The sequence below is a fragment of the Anas acuta genome, chromosome 10 (assembly GCF_963932015.1).
Source record: "Anas acuta chromosome 10, bAnaAcu1.1, whole genome shotgun sequence".
Classification (NCBI taxonomy): domain Eukaryota; kingdom Metazoa; phylum Chordata; class Aves; order Anseriformes; family Anatidae; genus Anas; species Anas acuta.
This window is the reverse complement of record NC_088988.1, coordinates 10,954,082-10,973,525: the sequence shown is the minus strand read 5'-3', so window position 1 is coordinate 10,973,525 and position 19,444 is coordinate 10,954,082. Positions and strand designations below refer to the sequence as shown.

The 19,444-nt window shown below is 37.3% G+C and overlaps 1 protein-coding gene across 1 annotated transcript; it reads left to right on the top strand.

The window, feature by feature from the left end:
* The first annotated feature begins 1,557 nt into the window (after positions 1-1,557).
* GPATCH1 (G-patch domain containing 1) lies at positions 1,558-19,294 on the top strand. The gene is made up of 20 exons (XM_068693584.1): positions 1,558-1,716; positions 3,534-3,668; positions 3,937-4,022; positions 4,452-4,612; positions 4,971-5,068; positions 5,245-5,303; positions 5,635-5,877; positions 6,780-6,927; positions 8,996-9,075; positions 10,091-10,295; positions 10,885-11,172; positions 11,957-12,135; positions 12,440-12,567; positions 12,824-12,957; positions 13,304-13,527; positions 14,178-14,382; positions 15,401-15,511; positions 17,118-17,242; positions 17,625-17,770; positions 18,973-19,294. Exons 1-20 carry the CDS (start codon positions 1,638-1,640, stop codon positions 18,992-18,994), a joined length of 2,856 nt encoding a protein of 951 aa, XP_068549685.1. The 5' UTR covers positions 1,558-1,637; the 3' UTR covers positions 18,995-19,294.
* Positions 19,295-19,444: the final 150 nt, after the last annotated feature.

Here is a 19,444-nt window from a genome sequence, read left to right as displayed (position 1 = left end):
GACAAGACAATCAAAAGATTTTCTGTTAACATTGTTCAAAAAGGGTTTATTTAAGCATGTGTGTTGAATCAAAGTCACAGAGACTTGACTATTCACGGACAATTATTTCCTAAACAAAGAGAAACAACAACTGTGCTAACAACTTATTTTGCTACTATATGTTCTACATAACTGCTTACTAATTAGTAATGATGAGGAAAGATAATGCATGCAGATAAATGTCTGTGACTTCTATTGTATTGTTTTTAAGTGAATTAGAGACCCAAATAAAACAGAATAATCCCTATTTGCATAGAATTGTGTAAATATTTCCTGTGGAAACCTGAAACCACATGAAACTCAGGTAGTTTGACTTTGAAAGAAACCAGTTCTGTGTATACAAACACAAAGGCTGGATTAGAGAGTACACCACTAAACTTGCAGATGTCTTATCTGTTAAGTGCAGGAGTCTCCCAAGCCTGCATTGTGATTTATTTTCAAGGATTTCAGGAAACTGGTGATCCTTGTTTGCAAAAGTTCCAGATAAATGGAATGCAACACTTTTTTTTTTTTTTTATAGTATGTTGAGGTTCTAGCAAATCTCAGTATTAAGAAAAACTGCAAGGTTGAGAAATCAAATGAATCAAAACTGACATTTGGGTTTCTGATGGGTAACAGTGGGAAAAGACAAACTTAAAATTTATAGTTTCAGCACTGAGATTGTCATCGATGGATACTTATTTGTTCTTATGTGGTCTTTATATAAAATATGTTTAGTAAAAGCTTTCCTCTTGATACAAGCCTCCCCAAAGAGATGCAGATACCTGTAAATGGGTATCTGTAAAAGGGATAGTTCTTTGCTCTGGGACTTTGAACCCAAAGACTACTGCACTGATTCCTGTTGCATGTTCTTTTTAATAGAATCATAGAATAACCTGTACTGGAAGGGACCCATGAGGATCATCGAATCCAACTCCTGGCTCCACACAGGTGTACCCACAAATTCAGACTGTGTGACTGATAGTCCAAATGCTTCTTAAACTCCGACAGGCTTGGTGCCATGACTATGTCCCTGGGGAGCCTATTCCAGTGCTCTTAAAAGCAACGTGGTCAAACAGATTTGGCTGTTTATTGGCTCCAAACTGCACTTCGATAAAATCCCCGTCTCCTTTGTTTATACGGATTCAGGGGGCTTGCTTTGCACCTTCATTTTAGGTAGTTCCGTGTCATGGAGCTTTTGCTGTCCTTTTCCTAGCCCTTAGACCAGAAGTATTTTGATAACAGGTCTTATCTGGTGCATAGGACGTTTGGAGGATGTAGCTGAGTGGCTATTATGTTAAACGTTTGACTCTTTTTTAGCTTGATTAGTTGCCAGAGACACCAAGCGGCATTTCAGCCCGTCGATCTGGACAGACGACACTGCAGCCTTTTCTCCCTTTCCCTACAGACTTCCCCGGGCCGGCAGCCTCGGCTGAAAACAGCCTGGCTGAAACACCCGAGTGGCTCTGGGGGGACCTCGAGCGGCCGGGGCCGGCTCCGACAACCGGGCCCCGCCTGTGGGGAGGCGCGGGGCGAGGTGAGGCGGGCCCGGCCCCAGCCCCAGCCCCGCCGCCTCCCGTGGCGCCGCCTTGGCCCTCGCGGGCCGCCGTGCTGCCAAGATGGCGGCGGCGGATTCGAGCGACAGCGAGGAGGAGGATCTGGTGAGCTACGGCACCGCGCTGCAGCCCCTGCAGGAGGGTAAGGGACCCGCCGGGGCGCCCCGCGCCTCTCCCCGCGCTGTGGGGGCCGCGGGCCGGGAGGCGGCCCGGGGGCACGTACCGCGGCCCTTGCGGCCGAGGGGCCCGGGAGCAGCGGCCCGGCCCGGCCCGGCCCGGTTTGGCTCGGCCCCGGTTCCCGTCCCCTGAGAGCCGGGGGCGCTGGGGTCTGTGGGCACAGGGCAGAGCCGCCTCCTCCTGCCCGCCGCCCTGGGGGCGCCCCACACGGCCCCCGGAGGCTGCCGGCCCCGGTGTTGTAACACACTTACCGAGCAGGGCTGGCCTGCCGTGTGTTTTTAAAACCCTTTAGCTGAGTTTCATGGTTCTGGTATTTCTGTAACGTCCCGGCTGGTGTTAGTCGTAAAATTTTCAAGCCAGCGGGCAGTGATTGTTACTCTCGGGGCTGGCCACCTGATAATAAAGATGGAAGTTTTGTTGCCTGGCCGAGGTTTGAAAGCACCAGGATGCCCTGTCAAGGTAGAAGATCGCTGTTGTTTCTCAGGAACCACCATCCTTTGTTTTTCTTGTTATCATCAATGACAGCAAAAAAATGAAAACAGTAAAATACCGTTGTGATTTCCAAATCAGATTAGACTTGAAGTAGCATAGCCATTCTATTGACGTTAAAGATGCTCTTCATAATACTCCTCCCTGTCTTTGAAGATTGCCCTGTTCAAGAGTTAAACATGACATTAGCAGTTTTTAATAATTTATTTCTTGTTAAAGTGAAAAAACATTTTTTCCTATAATTGTCACAAGAGGTAGCTGCAAATAAATGTTCAGTTTTTAGAAACTGAAGCTTTACAGGGTACAGTGGTGATCATAGGTGTGTGTTTTTATGTAGCTTCTGTAGAATATTTAGCCAGGAGTTGTGCCTGAAGAGATCAGGCCCAAATCACCCATCTTTAATATTGATTTCTAATATTGGGGGTAGCTTGGTTTAAGTCAACAAAAGTGCTTCTTTAAGAAATCTCTGACAAATAGTGGTCTAATAGTTTCAGTGGGTTAATCCTTAGAGAAACTGTAATATTGCATATTATTTTCTGCCAAGCCTGGAACTCTTTTGTTCTCAGTAAATAGTAATAATGGTATTATGTGCATGAATGAGTTTGTACAAAAGGGAAATTGGCTAGGCCTTGTGAACCTGTGAGTTTCTTATCACCATAAAATACATTTGAATCCTTTGTTCCTTCAGAAGCTTCTAGTGTGGACTAACGTGCATATGTAAGAAGCATCATTAGCTTCTCTTTATGGATGTTATTTATTTTGCATATTGTCTTTTGTGAGTCAAATAAAAGATTCTCTTGAAAGTTTATAGTGGTAGGATTTTTTTACTCTCAGTATGTAAAATGTTATATAAAAAAAGTTGCATATATTAACCATACCAACCAATATTAAGGAGAATCCGAGTGGTAAGTATTTAGCATTTCAAACCTTTCTAGTGCTTTGTGAATAGTTCTAAGTGCCTGTGATGTATAGGGGAAATATTTACAGACTAGAGGGGTTATTAAGTGGACAGGTAATTTATTAATCTGACTGCAGGAAAATAAGTGTTTTCAGAACTAGTAAGAATTCTATTTGAACACTTCATGCTTTTGTTCTGGCAGTGTATATTAACAATGTATACAAATATTTTAAATAGGGTGGGAATAAGTGTAAACTGCTGATGCTTTTTACTTTAGGGTGGCTGCTGTTCAGTCTAGTTCGTAATTGCAAGGGAAGAAATGGTTTCTGGACTAAGTAGAGATTCCATTCTTTATGCAGTGTTGTGACTTAGTTTTGTGGTTTATCTGATTGTAGGTGAACGACTCAAAAAGCCAGTTCCTCTTCAAGAACAGACTGTTAAAGATGCAAAGGGACGATATCAACGTTTTCATGGAGCATTTACTGGTGGTTTCTCTGCTGGTTACTTTAACACTGTTGGCACAAAGGAAGGTCAGATATCTTTCTGTCATCTGGGAAGGGTTATATGGTTATTGTAATATAACATTAATGAAAATAAATTGTTTTTTTTCCTACTGTTCGTTATTCTGTAAGTAGTTGGAACAGTATTTTTGAAGGTATTTCCCCTTCAGTTCTTACACTGCAGTTTTATAGATGTTCTCGTGATGTATCCTTAAAATGTAAGGTTGAAATGTTTGAATTACTTTTAAATACTACATTGTAGTTTACAATACCTTACTTTAAATGGTTTACTTTTAAGGATGGACTCCTTCAGCTTTTATATCATCGCGGCAGAAAAGAGCAGACAGAACCGTTCTTGGACCAGAAGACTTCATGGATGAAGAGGTACATTTAGAAATACATACATCTCTTTTGGAAGTAGTTGCCATGACTGTAAGTTTTTCAGGCCATGAAAAAAGAACTTAAATAGCAAAACTAACTTTAAAATTACTTCATGTATATGGTGTTATACTTCTAGATTTTTAGGATGTTTCGCTGATACACCTAGGAAAACTCCTGTAATCTCAATATTAAAAACAAAATAAAACTTCAAACCTTTCACTTTGAGAAAATATAAATGCTTTTGAAACTGAAATACGACCATTCAGGTTACTCAAAAATCAAAGATATGAAAAAATGGCTTGAAGAATGTTGCCAATATAAGGGTCACATCCTGTTTTGTTTCCTTTACTATTACACTAAATTAACCTTTAAGAAAAAAACAGGAAAAATATTTTTTTAATATATTTTTTCTCTTTTGTCTATATTTTCTAGGATCTTAGTGAATTTGGGATAGCACCAAAAGATATTACAACCACAGATGATTTTGCATCCAAAGCTAAAGACAGAATCAAAGAAAAAGCTAGACAGATTGCAGGAGTAGTTGCTGCCATTCCAGGAACTACTGCATTTGATGATTTAATAGGACCATCAAAGTAAGTAAATTTAAATAAAAGTTAATCAAGCAATTTCATTCACTTACAAGTGTTTTATTGCTAAGGCAAGTAATGTTTGATTAAAATAACTCATGAAAGAGAATGAAAGCTCTTCAGTTTTGCATTTTCAAAGTGGCCTCCATCTGGATTTTTGTTTTGCATGTGCAGACTTGTGCTAGGTGAGAATTTACAGACGGATACAGCATATACTCAAATGTTGATGTGTTCAGATTTGGTTTGAAAGTATGGTGCAAAAACATTTTCAAATGGTGTTGTTATATATTATATTTCAAGGAATACTAAAATTGTGGTCTGAGTTTTTTTTATTTATTTTTGTTTTCTTTGGTTTTCTTCTTAGAATAACAATTGGTGTTGAACTGTTGCGAAAAATGGGTTGGAAAGATGGACAAGGCATAGGACCGCGAGTCAAAAGAAAGCCACGTAGGCAGAAACCTGGTAAGTTCAGTGAAGTTCCTGAACTCAGTAATAGAAAGTTAGCATTCAAGTTAGACCAATATTAATCTAACTAGATAGTTAGACCATTAAGAAGCTCATTTTAAGATATCATTTTATTTAATATGTTTATTTAATCTTAGAGAAATTTAATAAGGATGCTGTTACGTCTCTTACAGACCCTGAAGTGAAAATATATGGTTGTGCATTACCACCTGGACTGTCAGAAGGTTCTGAGGTATTGTGCAGGCAAAAGTTTTTTGTTGACTTACATAAAAATAACTTGCGTGTTAACACGCATTAAAAAAAAAGATGCTTTTTAACCAGCACTTCAGTGTGCAATTTCAAATTTTGTTGTTCGTAAATATTTATTATGCTTACTATGAAAAAGATTGAATGTAACAAAAATTTATTCTTTTGCTAGCTAAGCAGGTGTAGTTCAAAAATAGTTTCATATATAGTTAAAGAAAATCAAGCTTGCCTAGTTTTACATTAACTAAATATTGTAAAAGCTAAATGTACCAAACTCTTTTATTCATAGTTGTTCTTGTATACTTTTATTGTACAAGGACGAAGAAGATGAATACCAGCCAGAGAATGTGACGTTTGCACCGAAAGATGTAATGCCTGTAGATTTGACTCCAAAGGAGAATGTCCATGGGCTTGGTTATAAGGGTTTGGACCCCACACAAGCTTTGTTCGGTGTATCTGGAAGAGAACACGTTAATCTTTTTGCGGGTTCTGAAGACCCAAGTAATTCACTTGGTGATCTGCGACACAATAGAGGAAGAAAACTAGGTATCACAGGCCAAGTAAGATGTTGCTTAATGCATTTTATTAGTAGTGTAATAAAATCTAAATGAATTTTGATTTTTTTTTCCTTTGTGGAAGGCACATAGTCACTATAGACATTAACGTAGTCACTGTAGACACTGTATTGTAAGAAACCTGAAGTATGGTTTGAAAACAGCATTAGGAATACCTCGTTTCTGTTTGTTAACCTCTTTAATATGAACATGTGAGCAAATCCTTGTAATTCTTAACTGTTTTCATTTATTGATAGTGTTAAAGAGAAATACAAAAAGAACTCAATGAATGATTGGATTGAGAAAATGCTTGTTACTTGATTAGAGAAAGTTGATGTTCAGTATGTTTTTAGTTTAAACTAAAGTTTAGTTTAAACTTTTAGAGTTTTAAAGTTTTAGAGTTTTAGTTTAAACTTTTTAGAGTTAGAGGGGTTTTGCTTCCTTCCATTTTATTTGTAATTCTTATGTAGGAGTGCTGTCGATTTATATACTTTTAGAATTTATTTTTTGTGCTGTTTAATGTTTTTGTTGTTTTGTTTTTGTTTATTTTGATTTGAGTGCTTAACCTGCACATAGACTGTAAGTTTTACCTCTGGAATTAGGCTGCTGTCCTCACCCTGTGCTGACCAAACTTAATGTCCCTTACTGCTAAGGGAGTGGAATAAGTGGAATATGTTTGGTTCTCCCCTGTCTCCTGTCACCCCGTCCAGTTTTTACCTCTTGTTTTTCTTATGTCATAGTACATTATTTTCCTAGTATGCATCTATATATATTGTTGTTTATAGGGCACCTTACATACTGTAGATGGATAGATACAGATGTAGATGTGTTCTATCATGTGACTTAAACCAAAAATATAATTTTCACATTTTTAAATTCCTATTACTTTTATTTAAAATATGTTACAGGCTTTTGGTGTAGGAGCTTTAGAGGAGGAAGATGATGATATTTATGCAACTGAAACATTGTCAAAATACGATACAGTTCTAAAAGATGAAGAACCTGGAGATGGCTTGTATGGCTGGACAGCACCTAAGCAGTATAAATCCAAAAAAAGTAAGAACTATAGTTCTAACTAAAGAGTTAGTGTGATTTGTATTCAAAGCATCACATAAGTGTAGTCTCTCTTTTCCAAATATTTTAAAGGGATTGGTATCTCCTAGCTATGATATCTGAAGCTTTGTCTAGTCTTACTGCGATATTCATGTGTTTCAATTCTGGAAATAATTTTGAAGTCCTACACGAATCCTAGTTTAGACTAAAAACCCAAATTGCATTTTAAAAGGACAGTATGTGCTGCTTTGTGAAATATAGCATTCAATTCCACCGAAGTAAAGATGATTATGAACTATAGCTGCAAAATATGACCTAATACTTCCAAAGATTTTTTTTAGATAGACTTGCTTATTTTCAAATGATAACATTGTCGCGTTAAAGGGGTGTAGCTGATTAACCGTCACGGGCCCGTTTGGATTCAGAGTACTGAACCAGTCGGACATTCACCAAAACCGGGGGTCCGTTCGGACATTCACCAAAACGTAATAACCGCCTGGGGGTCCACTCAGACATTCACCAAAAACGTATTAACCACCTGGGGGTCCGTTCAGACATTCACCAACAATGCATTAACCGTCTGGGGGTCTGGTTAGATTCAGAACACTGAACTATCACGGATAACCACCCTCACCCTAGTTGCATTAATGAGAGCTATCACAATGCAATCAAGTATGGTTTATTACAGCAACAGATAATCAGGTTCTTTTGGATTGCCGGTGATAGTGACTATCTGCAAAAGCAAGCTAGTATGCATGAAATACACAGGTGTTCTAGGTGTGGGTTCTAGGTGTGGGTTCTAGGTGTGGGTTCTAGGTGTGGGTTCTAGGTGTGGGTTCTAGGTGTGGGTTCTAGGTGTGGGTTCTAGGTGTTACAGGTGTTACAGGTGTTACAGGTGTTACAGGTGTTCTAGGTGCGCAGCCTAGAAATAAACGCGTTAAAAGGATCAAAGACTCTATAGAGATTTATAAGCAAATATTCAGATCTCACCCAAAGGCGTCCCAATGGGGGGGGAAGAGAGGCTCAGCCCGTCGACTGATCCCAGGAGTCAGGAGGTCCTAAGGATGTTGTATGTCCTTGGGATGGTATCTCCCCTGACGATGGTATCTTCCCTAACATCCCCTCTCTCTTGGGCCAATTTATATTATTTTCTGTCTTTTAGGTGGAGCTTGAGTGGCTCTAGTCAAGCATATCTTAGTTATGATTGGTGTAAAGTTTTCCCGTTTCCGTTTAAAGTAATAGGCTCCGAGAAATTCAGAGCGCATGCTCAGTGAGGGGTGGTCGCACCTTGGAGGCGGGTAGCTTTTGGGATGGAGGTGTGTTTTGGTATTATAATGATATTATAATGAGCAAAAAGTACACTAGGGTACAGCATTTGTCAAAACATGACAGGTCTTTGGCTTAGGGTGGCAAAAAGTGCAGCTTTGTGCACAAGAACAATCGAGGCCCCACCTGATTACAGAGCCTAGCCGTGGTGTCTCCACTCCACTCTACGCTCCGTGGTGTTCCTTAGAGCTAGCACACCAAGTTTCCCCAGCGCGATAGCATCTAAGGTTGGGAGCCTAGGGAATGCTCAGATAATGCAGTTATGCCCTACCCTGAAAGCCTCTTCAATGCTGTACCTTTTCCTTAAAAGTGTGGATGTTAGTTTTATTTTCCTAGTTACTTCAGGCATTTACACCACAAACATTTGCAAGTTTTGTCTCGATATTGCTGTATTTTTAGTGCAACTTCTAAGTGCATGGAATTCCTCAGCATTTTCTAGACAACTTCTTGATATTAAGTTGTACGCAATTAATGCACTTATGATTTTAGATGTGCATCTAGTGGTACTGATGCTGTACCAGTAGCCATGTTCATTTTATAGGATTCTTCCTGTATTTCTAGTATTTTAGCTGTGTAATGCTATAGCCAGATTCATAGTCATTGAATTTAAATTAAAGGCAAAGAGAACAAACAACTCCAATCATATTCTATCAAATGTACTGCAAAATATAAAATATTCAGGAAAAAATGCTTTTTGTCAAACATACACATTTTAAATATTGACCAGCTCTATGGTCATTTGTAGGGTCTGACACAGAAGTTAAATATATAGGAAAAATCTTGGATGGCTTTTCCTTGGCATCAAAATCATCAGCTCCAAACAAGGTAAGCGGATACTGACATTTTTGCAATAAGAATAACGTCCAAAGCAAAATTGACCTGTGCTATATGGATTTTACTGTTGCTCAATGTTTTTTTATTTTCTTAGAAATGAAAGTTCTGGTAAGTAATATAGACTGCTGGGTATGTGGAAGCTGCCGAACTAATGGATTAATTTAAACTTTGCCCATGTACAACCCTTGAGCAAATACATTGTACACTACTTACTGTTATTTTGAATAAAGTTGGAGGAGTGATTTGATTTAACTTTGCAATAAATAATGCACATCTGCTTTTACATCCTTCAAATATAACTAACATCCATTTATCATGTAAATGGATGTTTATCATGTAAAAAATTAGTCCCTAGACTCTGTCCACTTCACTGTTTTGGTGACAAGTTAGTTTGTTAGCTTTATTCTTAGCTTTGTATCTTTTATTCCATGTATGATTGCATAAATTGGAGTGATGAATGGAGTTTTGTGATAAGGTACTTTTGTGAATGAAGAAAGTTTGCATAGTATATAAAATTGAATTGTATAAGAGGCAGAGAGGTAACCTTTTGAAGCTTGCATGCAGAATGTAGGGGAAAAGGAATTTGAAAGACATGAAAATAGAAAGCACAGAAGTACTCAATTATTCAATTAACTGACTAAATCATATGTGAATTCTGTTTTTAAAAGAGTAATTTATGAGCATTATCAAGAGCATTTTCTCAAATGAGAGCAATGTGTATTAAGACTGGTTTATATTTGCTGCTTCTTGATGTGTTTTCCTATATTGCGTAACTGTTACCTACTAACAATAGAACAATTTGTTCCAAAAGTTTGTATTACAGTGCCACTTACTGATTCAGTCTAAAATAATCAGCAGCTTGTGATGTCTCTTTCTGCTGCTAGTTGTAAATTGAGGAATTTTTAGATTGAAGTGACCTTTCTGAAACATTTCTAAGGGTTAAATACAAAGGTGTATCTTGCTTTTGGTTGTTGTGTTGTGTTTTTTTTCCCACTTCTCTGTAAAGATTTATCTACCACCTGATCTGCCACGAAATTACAGACCAGTTCATTACTTTCGACCTGTAATAGCTGCTGGGAATGAAAACTACCATTTACAGAAGGCATTAGAGGAATCAACTGGAAAACTTGGCAGCAACACGACACAGCAAAGCAGGCATGCACTGGATGCGTCTCAGAGGAGGGAACAACTAGGAGAGGCTGTTCTGAAAGGTATTGATGGATATCACACCTTTGCTTGTTTTTTAGGTCCCCAAATTGTTTATATAACAATAAAAATTTGTTTTAGTCTTGAACGCTATTTTCTAATGTAAAAATAGTAAATCAAGTTGATTAGCCAAAATACCTTGTCATTATCCATTTCCATTTCTACAGATGAGCTATTGATGTCTGTCTGCATTTTCATGCACTTAAGTCTTAAAGAAGAAAAGCATGCATAGGATTAGATGTTTCTTTGTAGTGGCCTTATGAATTCATTATGTAGTAAGTTGTGAGTTTTGACATTTTTCTCTGTAAAAATGAGGCATCACTGAAATACATGTCAATTCACTAAAAATTATCTTGTAAATATGGCATTTATATCTACAATAGTAAATTTTACAAGGTAATATGTAAACATGTGGCAAATAGCATAAAAGATGCAATAGTGACCAACAGTTCTCATATGCCATTTCTGCCGCTATACTGTGTTCTAGCTAAAGAGTATTTTCTCTGAATGTGCGTATGTGTAGGCTTTTTTTTCCACTGAAGGGTCAGAAATAATTGTATTATTTTTTATTTTAACTTCTTCTTTTGATTTTAGGTCCAGCTCGTTCTGTTATGGAATATCTGTCTGAGAAAGATAGAGAGAGACTCAAAGAAGTGAAGCAAGCATCTGAACAACAAATGAAAGCCAAAACGTTACCTCAGCCATCACGGAATAGCAGATTCCAGCCAGCCTCTGCAGATGATGCTTTTCAAAAATGGCAAATGTTGTTGGGGGGGCAGATTGCAAATGCTGGTTCTAGTGACTTCAAGCCATTTGCAAAAGATCCAGAAAAGCAAAAAAGATATGAAAATTTTGTGAGAAGTCTTAAACAAGGAGAAAAAGGTAATCAAGGAAAGAAATCCTGAAATTTTTAGTTTTCTATGGCCAAAATAAGCCCAACAACTATTGCAATACTTAAGAAATTTTTCATGACATTTAATTGTATTGACTTCAGTGAAACTGCTCAGGAGTTTAAGTGTTAGCAAGACTTGATTTTAGGCATTGCATTTCATACTTTGCTGTGGCACAAGTGAAATTGTAAAGGATGTTTTGGTTAGGAAACAGCTTATTTTTTTTTCATTTGGCAAAGTAGACTTCAGCTTTTGCCAGTGTTGTAAACTATTATGCATGGAATAAGGAGTTTCATTTAGTTTGCTTCTTTGTGAGGAGTAAAACTGACAGATCGTATAAAGGCAGAAAGAAAGCAGTTGTCACAGCAGAATAGCAATTTTTGACTCCTTTCACCTTTTTCTCAAATAAGAGAGGAATCAAAAATCAAAAGAAAAGCCAAACCATACGCTTCTGGAGGAGATAGGAATTGTAAAGTGAGTGAAGTAGTTTACGCTTGTCAGAGCTTGTTCTGCATGTTCTTTGGATATTCTGACAGACACTACTGTCAATTACATTTGGAATTATTCTTCCTAGAAGAATCTGTGGCTGTAAAATGATAGCATACAGTAATTTTTAATAATACAATTGAGATTAATACTGTCTTTAAACCAAATGCATATTAAATACTTGCAGGGATGCTTGCTTATTATTATTTTTTTTTTTTTTTGCTTGAAAAGCAGCAAATTTAAGTAAGCTTTAATTTTTGCTAATTACTTCTCTCCTTAACTTACACTAGATACGTTAGAACGTCATTTAGACCCAACTATGACAGAATGGGAACGAGGAAGAGAACAAGAGGAATTCTTCCGTGCAGCAATGTTCTATAAGTCCTCAAACTCAACCCTGTCATCCAGGTTTACGCGGGCCAAATATGAAGATGATGTTGACAAAGTCGAAGTTCCTCGGGACCAGGAGGTATATGCTGTTACTGTCTTTTTAGTATATAGAAGTTATGTTTGTTGCCTTTGTCCCGACTTTCAAAATTATTTTTCTCTAAAACTTTTGTAGATACCACGTCAATAATGGTTTTTTGCTCTTCTGTTAGGTAAACCTTTGAGAATGTTTGCTGCAAACAAAGCTGTGATTTGTTAATCTACATTGAAATATTTATTTGTTAGTGTGACAACAGGACAGTTGTCTTGTTAATTCAGTAGGTTAATTCAAAAGTTAATTTAGTAAGTTGTTAGTTATGTAGGAGATAATGTTTTGACTTTTTCAGAATGATACTGATGATAAGGAAACTGCTGTGAAGATGAAGATGTTTGGCAAACTCACCAGAGACAAGTTTGAATGGCACCCTGAAAAGTTGTTGTGCAAAAGATTTAATGTTCCTGATCCATATCCCAAGTGAGATGATTGATAAAATATACTTATTTTTAACACTTTAAAAAATTCTGACATATTGTCATATGATTTTGAAAAATGTGGCTTGATGTTTTAAAACCTTACAGTGTTTTAATTGGCCTCATTAAACATGGTGAAATCACTTCTGAGAAAATAGTATGCATTTTAAGGACTACTGTAGCTTATTGTAGATAATTTGAGGCCTTATTTTTCTATGTCGAAAACAATAATCAATGTCTTTTTTTTAATTTCCCTATAGTTCTTCCATCGTTGGTTTACCAAAAGTGAAGAGAGACAAGTATTCTGTATTTAACTTTTTAACTCTGCCTGAGCCTACCACATCTGTAACTCAAGAAACAAATGAAAAAAACCAACAGAATAGCAGTCTTAGCAGTAAGTTGGTTGTTGTTTTATTCATTTAGTTATGAGGTAATGGTGTAGAAATGCCTATCTTTGTTATGGAGAATTAATTTATCTATAAATTCAGTATTTTTGAATTAAAGAAAAGGACATGAAATTTGAAAATAAATGCAATAAATTCGGTTCAGACATAAAAACAAACATCAGTACGATTATAATTTTTTTTTGCACCTAGAAGACCTTTATAGGTCATATTCATTAAAAAGATTTTAAAAGTACCAAACCATACTGAAGAAACAGGTTATTTTAAAATCAAGTAGGTCATAAAATGCACTATAATTTAGCATGCAACTGATTTGAATGTTTGGGACTTTTTTAGAACCAAAGAAACCTTCTAGATGGGATGTATCAGATAAAGAAAAGGAGAAAAAAGATTCTATCAGTGAATTCATTAGTCTTGCTAGATCAAAAGCTGATCTTCAGCAGAAGCCACCAGTGCCAACAACAGAAGAATCTAAATCAAAAGCTGATCTTCAGCAGAAGCCACCAGAGCCAACAACAGAAGAATGTGGAACTAGGGCAAGTGAAACTCTTCCCAGTGAGGTGGGTTCACAATGGTGTTTAGGAACATAAAGGCAACCCTGAAATAATTTTGTGTAGTATATGAATTGGTTTAACACAGACTAGTTTGCTGAAGGGCCCACTCAGGATAAGCAAAGAGGAAGTGAGATTACCTTTGGAAGAATTTTGAGTTTATAACTCAGAGGTAAAACTTCCACAACATACAAGGACAGCAAGTATGACTATCTGTACTTGAAGTAGCAGCTCAAGAAAAGATAAAATTTAGCTCCCAACTAGGGGGTTAAATTCAGTCCCTTATACCTACTTTGCTCACAGACACAGAGTATATGTATTTTTTTTCTGCTTTGAGCAGAGGAGGGTGCATACATTGTGGAGAAAGGTGATGTTTTTCCTTTGAATAAATTTACTTTGAGTAGCATATAAGAGAAGTTTGAACTAATGAATAAGAATTTCTAATATCTTGGCATCTATTTTCAACTGTGTAGAGCACAAATTGCAGTACCCTTAAGAGGACATGAGTTTAGCAGTGCTTCAAGGGTTTGGCCTACCTATTGTGATATGTGATTATTTTGTAAATGCATCTCAGAATGTTTGAACTTGCTGTATTGCTCAACTTAGCTGATTTTTAGTTTCTTTAGTGTTTATATATGGTTTGTTATGCTGTTTTGCAGGTAGCTGATGAAGATAAAGATCAAGAAGAAGAAAGCAGACCATCCATGGACTTATTTAAGGCCATCTTTGTGAGTTCCTCTGATGAAAAATCTTCTTCCTCTGATGAAGAGAGTGAAGAAGAGCAGCAACCAACTACTTCAATAACAGATTCAGAAACCGCTAAGCAAGTTAATCTACCAGATAGTTCCTCATCTAATGCACAAGGTATCTTTATTTTTAAAAACATCTTATAAAAAAATTCCCATGTGAATCAAGTACTCTGGGACTGCTAGGACAATGCTATACTCTTGTGCAGCTCATCTGGCGTTGGTCTATCTAGGCATGAAGAAAATGTGAATAGTACAGTTCTGAGTAAGACCTTGCATGTTAGTGTTATTCATGTTGCCATGTGTCTTGCATAGATTTTACAAGCAAACTGACCTATAAAAAGTTTTTGTTAAACAGTGAGGGCAGAAAAAACATCTAAGGTAAGGGCGGACATACAGGGAAATTTATACCTATAATAAGTCATAAGATAAGCTAATAAATTATTCCTATCTTATGGTGGATATTTTACAAGTTCAGAAATAAATAGTATGCATTTATTTAATAAAGTGACTTTCTAAATACTGACATTCCTGTAAAATGTAATGTTAAAAATAATTTTACTAGGACATCAGAAGGTTGCATTTTATTTATATTCTAGTTATAAAAGTTGTCACTATAATTCTACAAGAGAGGGAGAAGACCGATCTTTTACGTTACTAAAATTCAATAAGTGGGTTGTAAAATGTTTCTGTATTTTCAGAATATCATTAAATTAACAGAATGCACAATATACTTAGTTTTCAGTGAGAAAACTTCCACATTCTTTCACAGTTGGTTCTGTTAACGTCTAACTTCTAGTTTTTATGAACTTCGTAGATCATGTAGAGTCTGTTTTTTGTGCCAAGTAGTGTAAAAGTCATACTACCTTGTTAAATAAAAGCAAACGTACTGATAGTAAGTAAATTGTAATTGTATAATAGGTTGATTTTGAGTTAGAAATATGTATTTATATGTTGCAATCTTTCAGGATGTCAAGTATGCAGTAGCCAAGAAAATCCACAAAGATATAAGATGCCAATCAGTTTGCTTTCTTAGTTTTTTAGAAAGTCTGCTATAACTTTTTTTTCAGCATATCTTGATAAAAATGTTTTTTTCTTTTGAATAAAGAAGTCTTTGTTTTGTTTTATTTTCATAGACAATGTGTCTGCTAAAGCGGAGCCTGGTGTTTCTTTGTTGCCTGCTTCAAAGCAGGAACTGGATGCAGCAGAGGAATTTGGGCCAAAGTTGCCCCCAGCTTTTCCTTTTGGTAGGTTCTATATATTTCTTGTATATGAATCCTGCATGTTGAAGATGTAAGGTATTTGATGTATGATATTTCTCTTTAATAAATGTTTGTGAATAGCTACTTTACCTCTTAAATGCCTGAACTATGTCAAACTGTCATTGACAAACACTTCGTAGTCGTGCTGTGACAGACTAACAGGAACTTTTCTGCCTGTACCAACTTTGTTGTAATGCCATAGAGGCAGTGTTAAAAAAAAAAAATGTAATGAAGATACAGGGTGAGAATTGTAATTCATTTATTGATAGATTTTTGACACGGTTTCCCATAGGATCCTACTGGACAAAATGTCCACCATACAGCTAAATAAAAACATCATACGATGGGTGAGCAATTGGCTAACGGGCAGGGCCCAAAGGGTTATGGTGAATGGTGCTGCGTCAGGCTGGCGGGCGGTCACTAGTGGGGTCCCTCAAGGCTCCATTTTAGGGCCGGTACTTTTCAATATTTTTATAAACGATCTGGATGTAGGAATAGAAGGTATTTTGAGCAAGTTTGCTGATGACACCAAACTTGGAGGAGTTGTGGACTCAAATGAGGGTGGAAAGGCCTTGCAGAGGGATCTGGATAGGTTGGAGAGCTGGGCGATCGCCAACCGCATGAAGTTCAATAAGAGCAAGTGCCGGGTCCTGCACCTGGGACGGGGAAACCCTGGCTGCACGTACAGACTGGGCGATGAGACGCTGGAGAGCAGCCTAGAAGAGAGGGATCTGGGGGTCGTGGTAGACAACAAGTTGAATATGAGCCAGCAGTGTGCCCTGGCAGCCAGGAGGGCCAACCGTGTCCTGGGGTGCATCAAGCACGGCATCGCTAGTAGGTCAAGGGAGGTGATTGTCCCGCTCTACTCTGCGCTGGTGCGGCCTCACCTTGAGTACTGTGTGCAGTTCTGGGCACCACAGTATAAAAAGGACATGAAACTGTTGGAGAGTGTCCAGAGGAGGGCTACGAAGATGGTGAAAGGCCTGGAGGGGAAGACGTACGAGGAACGGCTGAGGGCACTGGGCCTGTTCAGCCTGGAGAAGAGGAGGCTGAGGGGAGACCTCATCGCAGTCTACAACTTCCTCGTAAGGGGGTGTCAAGAGGCAGGAGACCTTTTCTCCATTAACACCAGCGACAGGACCCGTGGGAACGGGGTTAAGCTGAGGCAGGGGAAATTTAGGCTTGACATCAGGAGGGGGTTCTTCACAGAGAGGGTGGTTGCACACTGGAACAGGCTCCCCAGGGAAGTGGTCACTGCACCGAGCCTGTCTGAATTTAAGAAGAGATTGGACTGTGCACTTAGTCACCTGGTCTGAACTTGGGTAGACCTGTGCGGTGTCAAGAGTTGGACTTGATGATCCTTAAAGGTCCCTTCCAACTCAGGATATTCTATGATTCTATGATTCTACGAGATTTCAAAGTCCTTTAATTACAATAAGAAGTTTACAGTTAAATTTTTTATACATTTCACATCCATTTGAAAGCTTAATTTTTTTATTTTAAAGCAGCTTATTAGATTAATCTAGAAAGTAATAATGAAATTACCTTTTTTGTTCATGCTTTTTGTTTCTGCATGTGCTTTGTGCTTTAGGTTCTACTTGGCAACAAGAAACAGCTGTGCCAGCAAGTTTTCCGGGGCCTAGTAGGAAAGAAAAACATAAAAAGAACAGAGAGAAACAGAAGACTAAGAGAGAACGCAAACATAAAAAGGAAAAGGTATTTAATTTAGCTAAACAGTTCACTGATTCTTTGATCTGCCTCTTGAATTTTCTCATGATTTCTTCTAGATTCTAGGAAAACATGCTGGGACTGAAGCAACTTAAGTGTTTTCTCAGGTGTTTTGAGACTGGAACTTTAGAATAGTAAATTGTCTTACTAGGGTGATGCTTTTTCCATATATACAATGTGACTGCAGATAATACTATGGGTAGTTTAATGTTGTGTAAACGTCCTGTTTCAATTAAGCTTGGAGCCTATGCTGAAATCAACTTTTAGAGATGTTTGCTTTTTTGTTGTTATTGCCTTTCAGAAGGCAACAGAACCAACTCTTTCAAAATGAAACTGTAGCGTAATACGGGTTTGTTTTTCCTTTTTACAGAAGAAGAAACATAGGAAACACAAAACCAAAGGAAAACACAAAAATAAAAAATCAGAAAAAGACAGCAGCTCAGATACTACAGACAGCAGTGATAGCCTTAGCGATATAGATACCACAGGCTTGTCACCCAAAGAACTTCTAAAAAGGTAAACAGAAAACTGACTGAAACATTTACAAGCTTTCCAGTGGATAACTAAAACCTCAATTTATGAGGTGTCCTTTTAGTAAAGCTGTTTGTAGCAAATATGGATCAGCCAGTCTCTCTATGTTTTAAAGCCTGCTAGTTTGTAATGTTTGCTTTCTTTATTAAACAAGTATTAGGTATCATAAGCTAGAGGATAATCAATTTTATGATGGAAGCCTCTTGAGATAAAGGGCACTAAATAAACAGTTCTGTGCGAGTTAGTGGAATTTACAGTTAAATATGACTGATATTGTGGAATTAATTTTGAATGAGTTAAAAATCGAACAAGTACAGATGGTGAGTCATATTCCATTACTTTGTCTACTATCTTTACTTGGAAACATTAGAACCAATATCTGCTTCAGACTGTTTTGAGTCTGCTTTAGTTTGTTGATAATCAGCAAAAGAACCAATTCAAATAGATCTGCTGTGTGGCATTGATACTTAATAATTCTGTGCTTCAGCAAGGAGCAGTGAAGCAAGCAGAATGTTTGACTTGTGTATGTCTAGTAAATCGAAACTCTGCTGTTAGATTTTTATAAACTACAGACTTGAACATAGTGCTGTGAGCAGAGATGTGAAAATAGGAAAATAACAGTTTGTAACTTAATTTTGCTCAATGCTGAAGTAAACTACAAACAAAAGTAACTGCATCTGGTTCAGATCATAGTCAAGTTAAAAAGCATCCCATGTGGAACAGTCACCACATTGGATTCTCTTGAACTTCTATTAGCTGAAAGACAGGTCTCTACACATTTTTTGAAGTATCGCATCTGGATATCCTGGCAAAATTATTGGGGTCTAGCTGTAAGTGGAATGGGCATGTACAAAGGGAAAAAGGCAGCATTGTAAAGGTCTCTGCCTTCCATTTCTTTGGAATTGAGATTCAGTTGTGTATTTGTATTTTTATATTAAAAAGCCAAGGTACTTTTCCTTTTTATTTCTAAATAGCCAAAATATGTCCGTGTGCATTTTGCATAGAACGGTTTGACTTTGTTGTACAAGCTGATACTTCATAGCCTTTGCTTTTTTTGTTTCAACACTGAGGCAAAATGTTTTTCTCATATATTTCTTAAGGTTTAAGAAATGGCTCAGGTAATTAAATACTCTGAATGTTGCATGTTACTATTCAGTCTAACTGTTTTCTTTATCTTTCTCTCTTAGATTGAAACAACTTCAGTATTGAAGAAGTAGCTTGTTTTCTTCAGTGCTGCATGACTTTTAATCTCAAATTTTTGATCTCCTCCATGATGGTAGATCAGTTACGTATTGTATACTTTGAAGCATTGTAGTTACTGTATTCATATTGAATTTGTCTGAGAGTAAACGTGTATATGTTTCTTTTGTGATGCTTCATAGGATTGAAATGCAAGGATTGTGGAATGTTGAAAAAGACTCCTTCTGTAAAGCATAGTCTGAAATATTGCAGGCTCTGTTTTAATTAACATAAAACATGATATTTTAATAAACTAATTATTACAAATCATTTTTGTACAGTAAGTCATTGCCTAAGACCTCTAAATTAGATCTTTCAGGATGTGTTGGAATGGCATGAAGCTGTGCCAGGGGAGGTTCAGAGGGGGCATGAGGAAAAATTTCTTTACTGTGAGGATGGTCAAACGCTGGAACAGGTTTC

What these genes read in the sequence shown, in the direction of transcription:
- GPATCH1 (XM_068693584.1), top strand. Translation starts at nt 1,638, where the DNA reads ATGGCGGCGGCGGATTCGAGCGACAGCGAGGAGGAGGATCTGGTGAGC. An exon ending in AAGACTTCATGGATGAAGAG is followed by an intron (nt 4,023 to 4,451) that starts GTACATTTAGAA and finishes TATATTTTCTAG; the next exon opens with GATCTTAGTGAATTTGGGAT. An exon ending in GCCACGTAGGCAGAAACCTG is followed by an intron (nt 5,069 to 5,244) that starts GTAAGTTCAGTG and finishes CGTCTCTTACAG; the next exon opens with ACCCTGAAGTGAAAATATAT.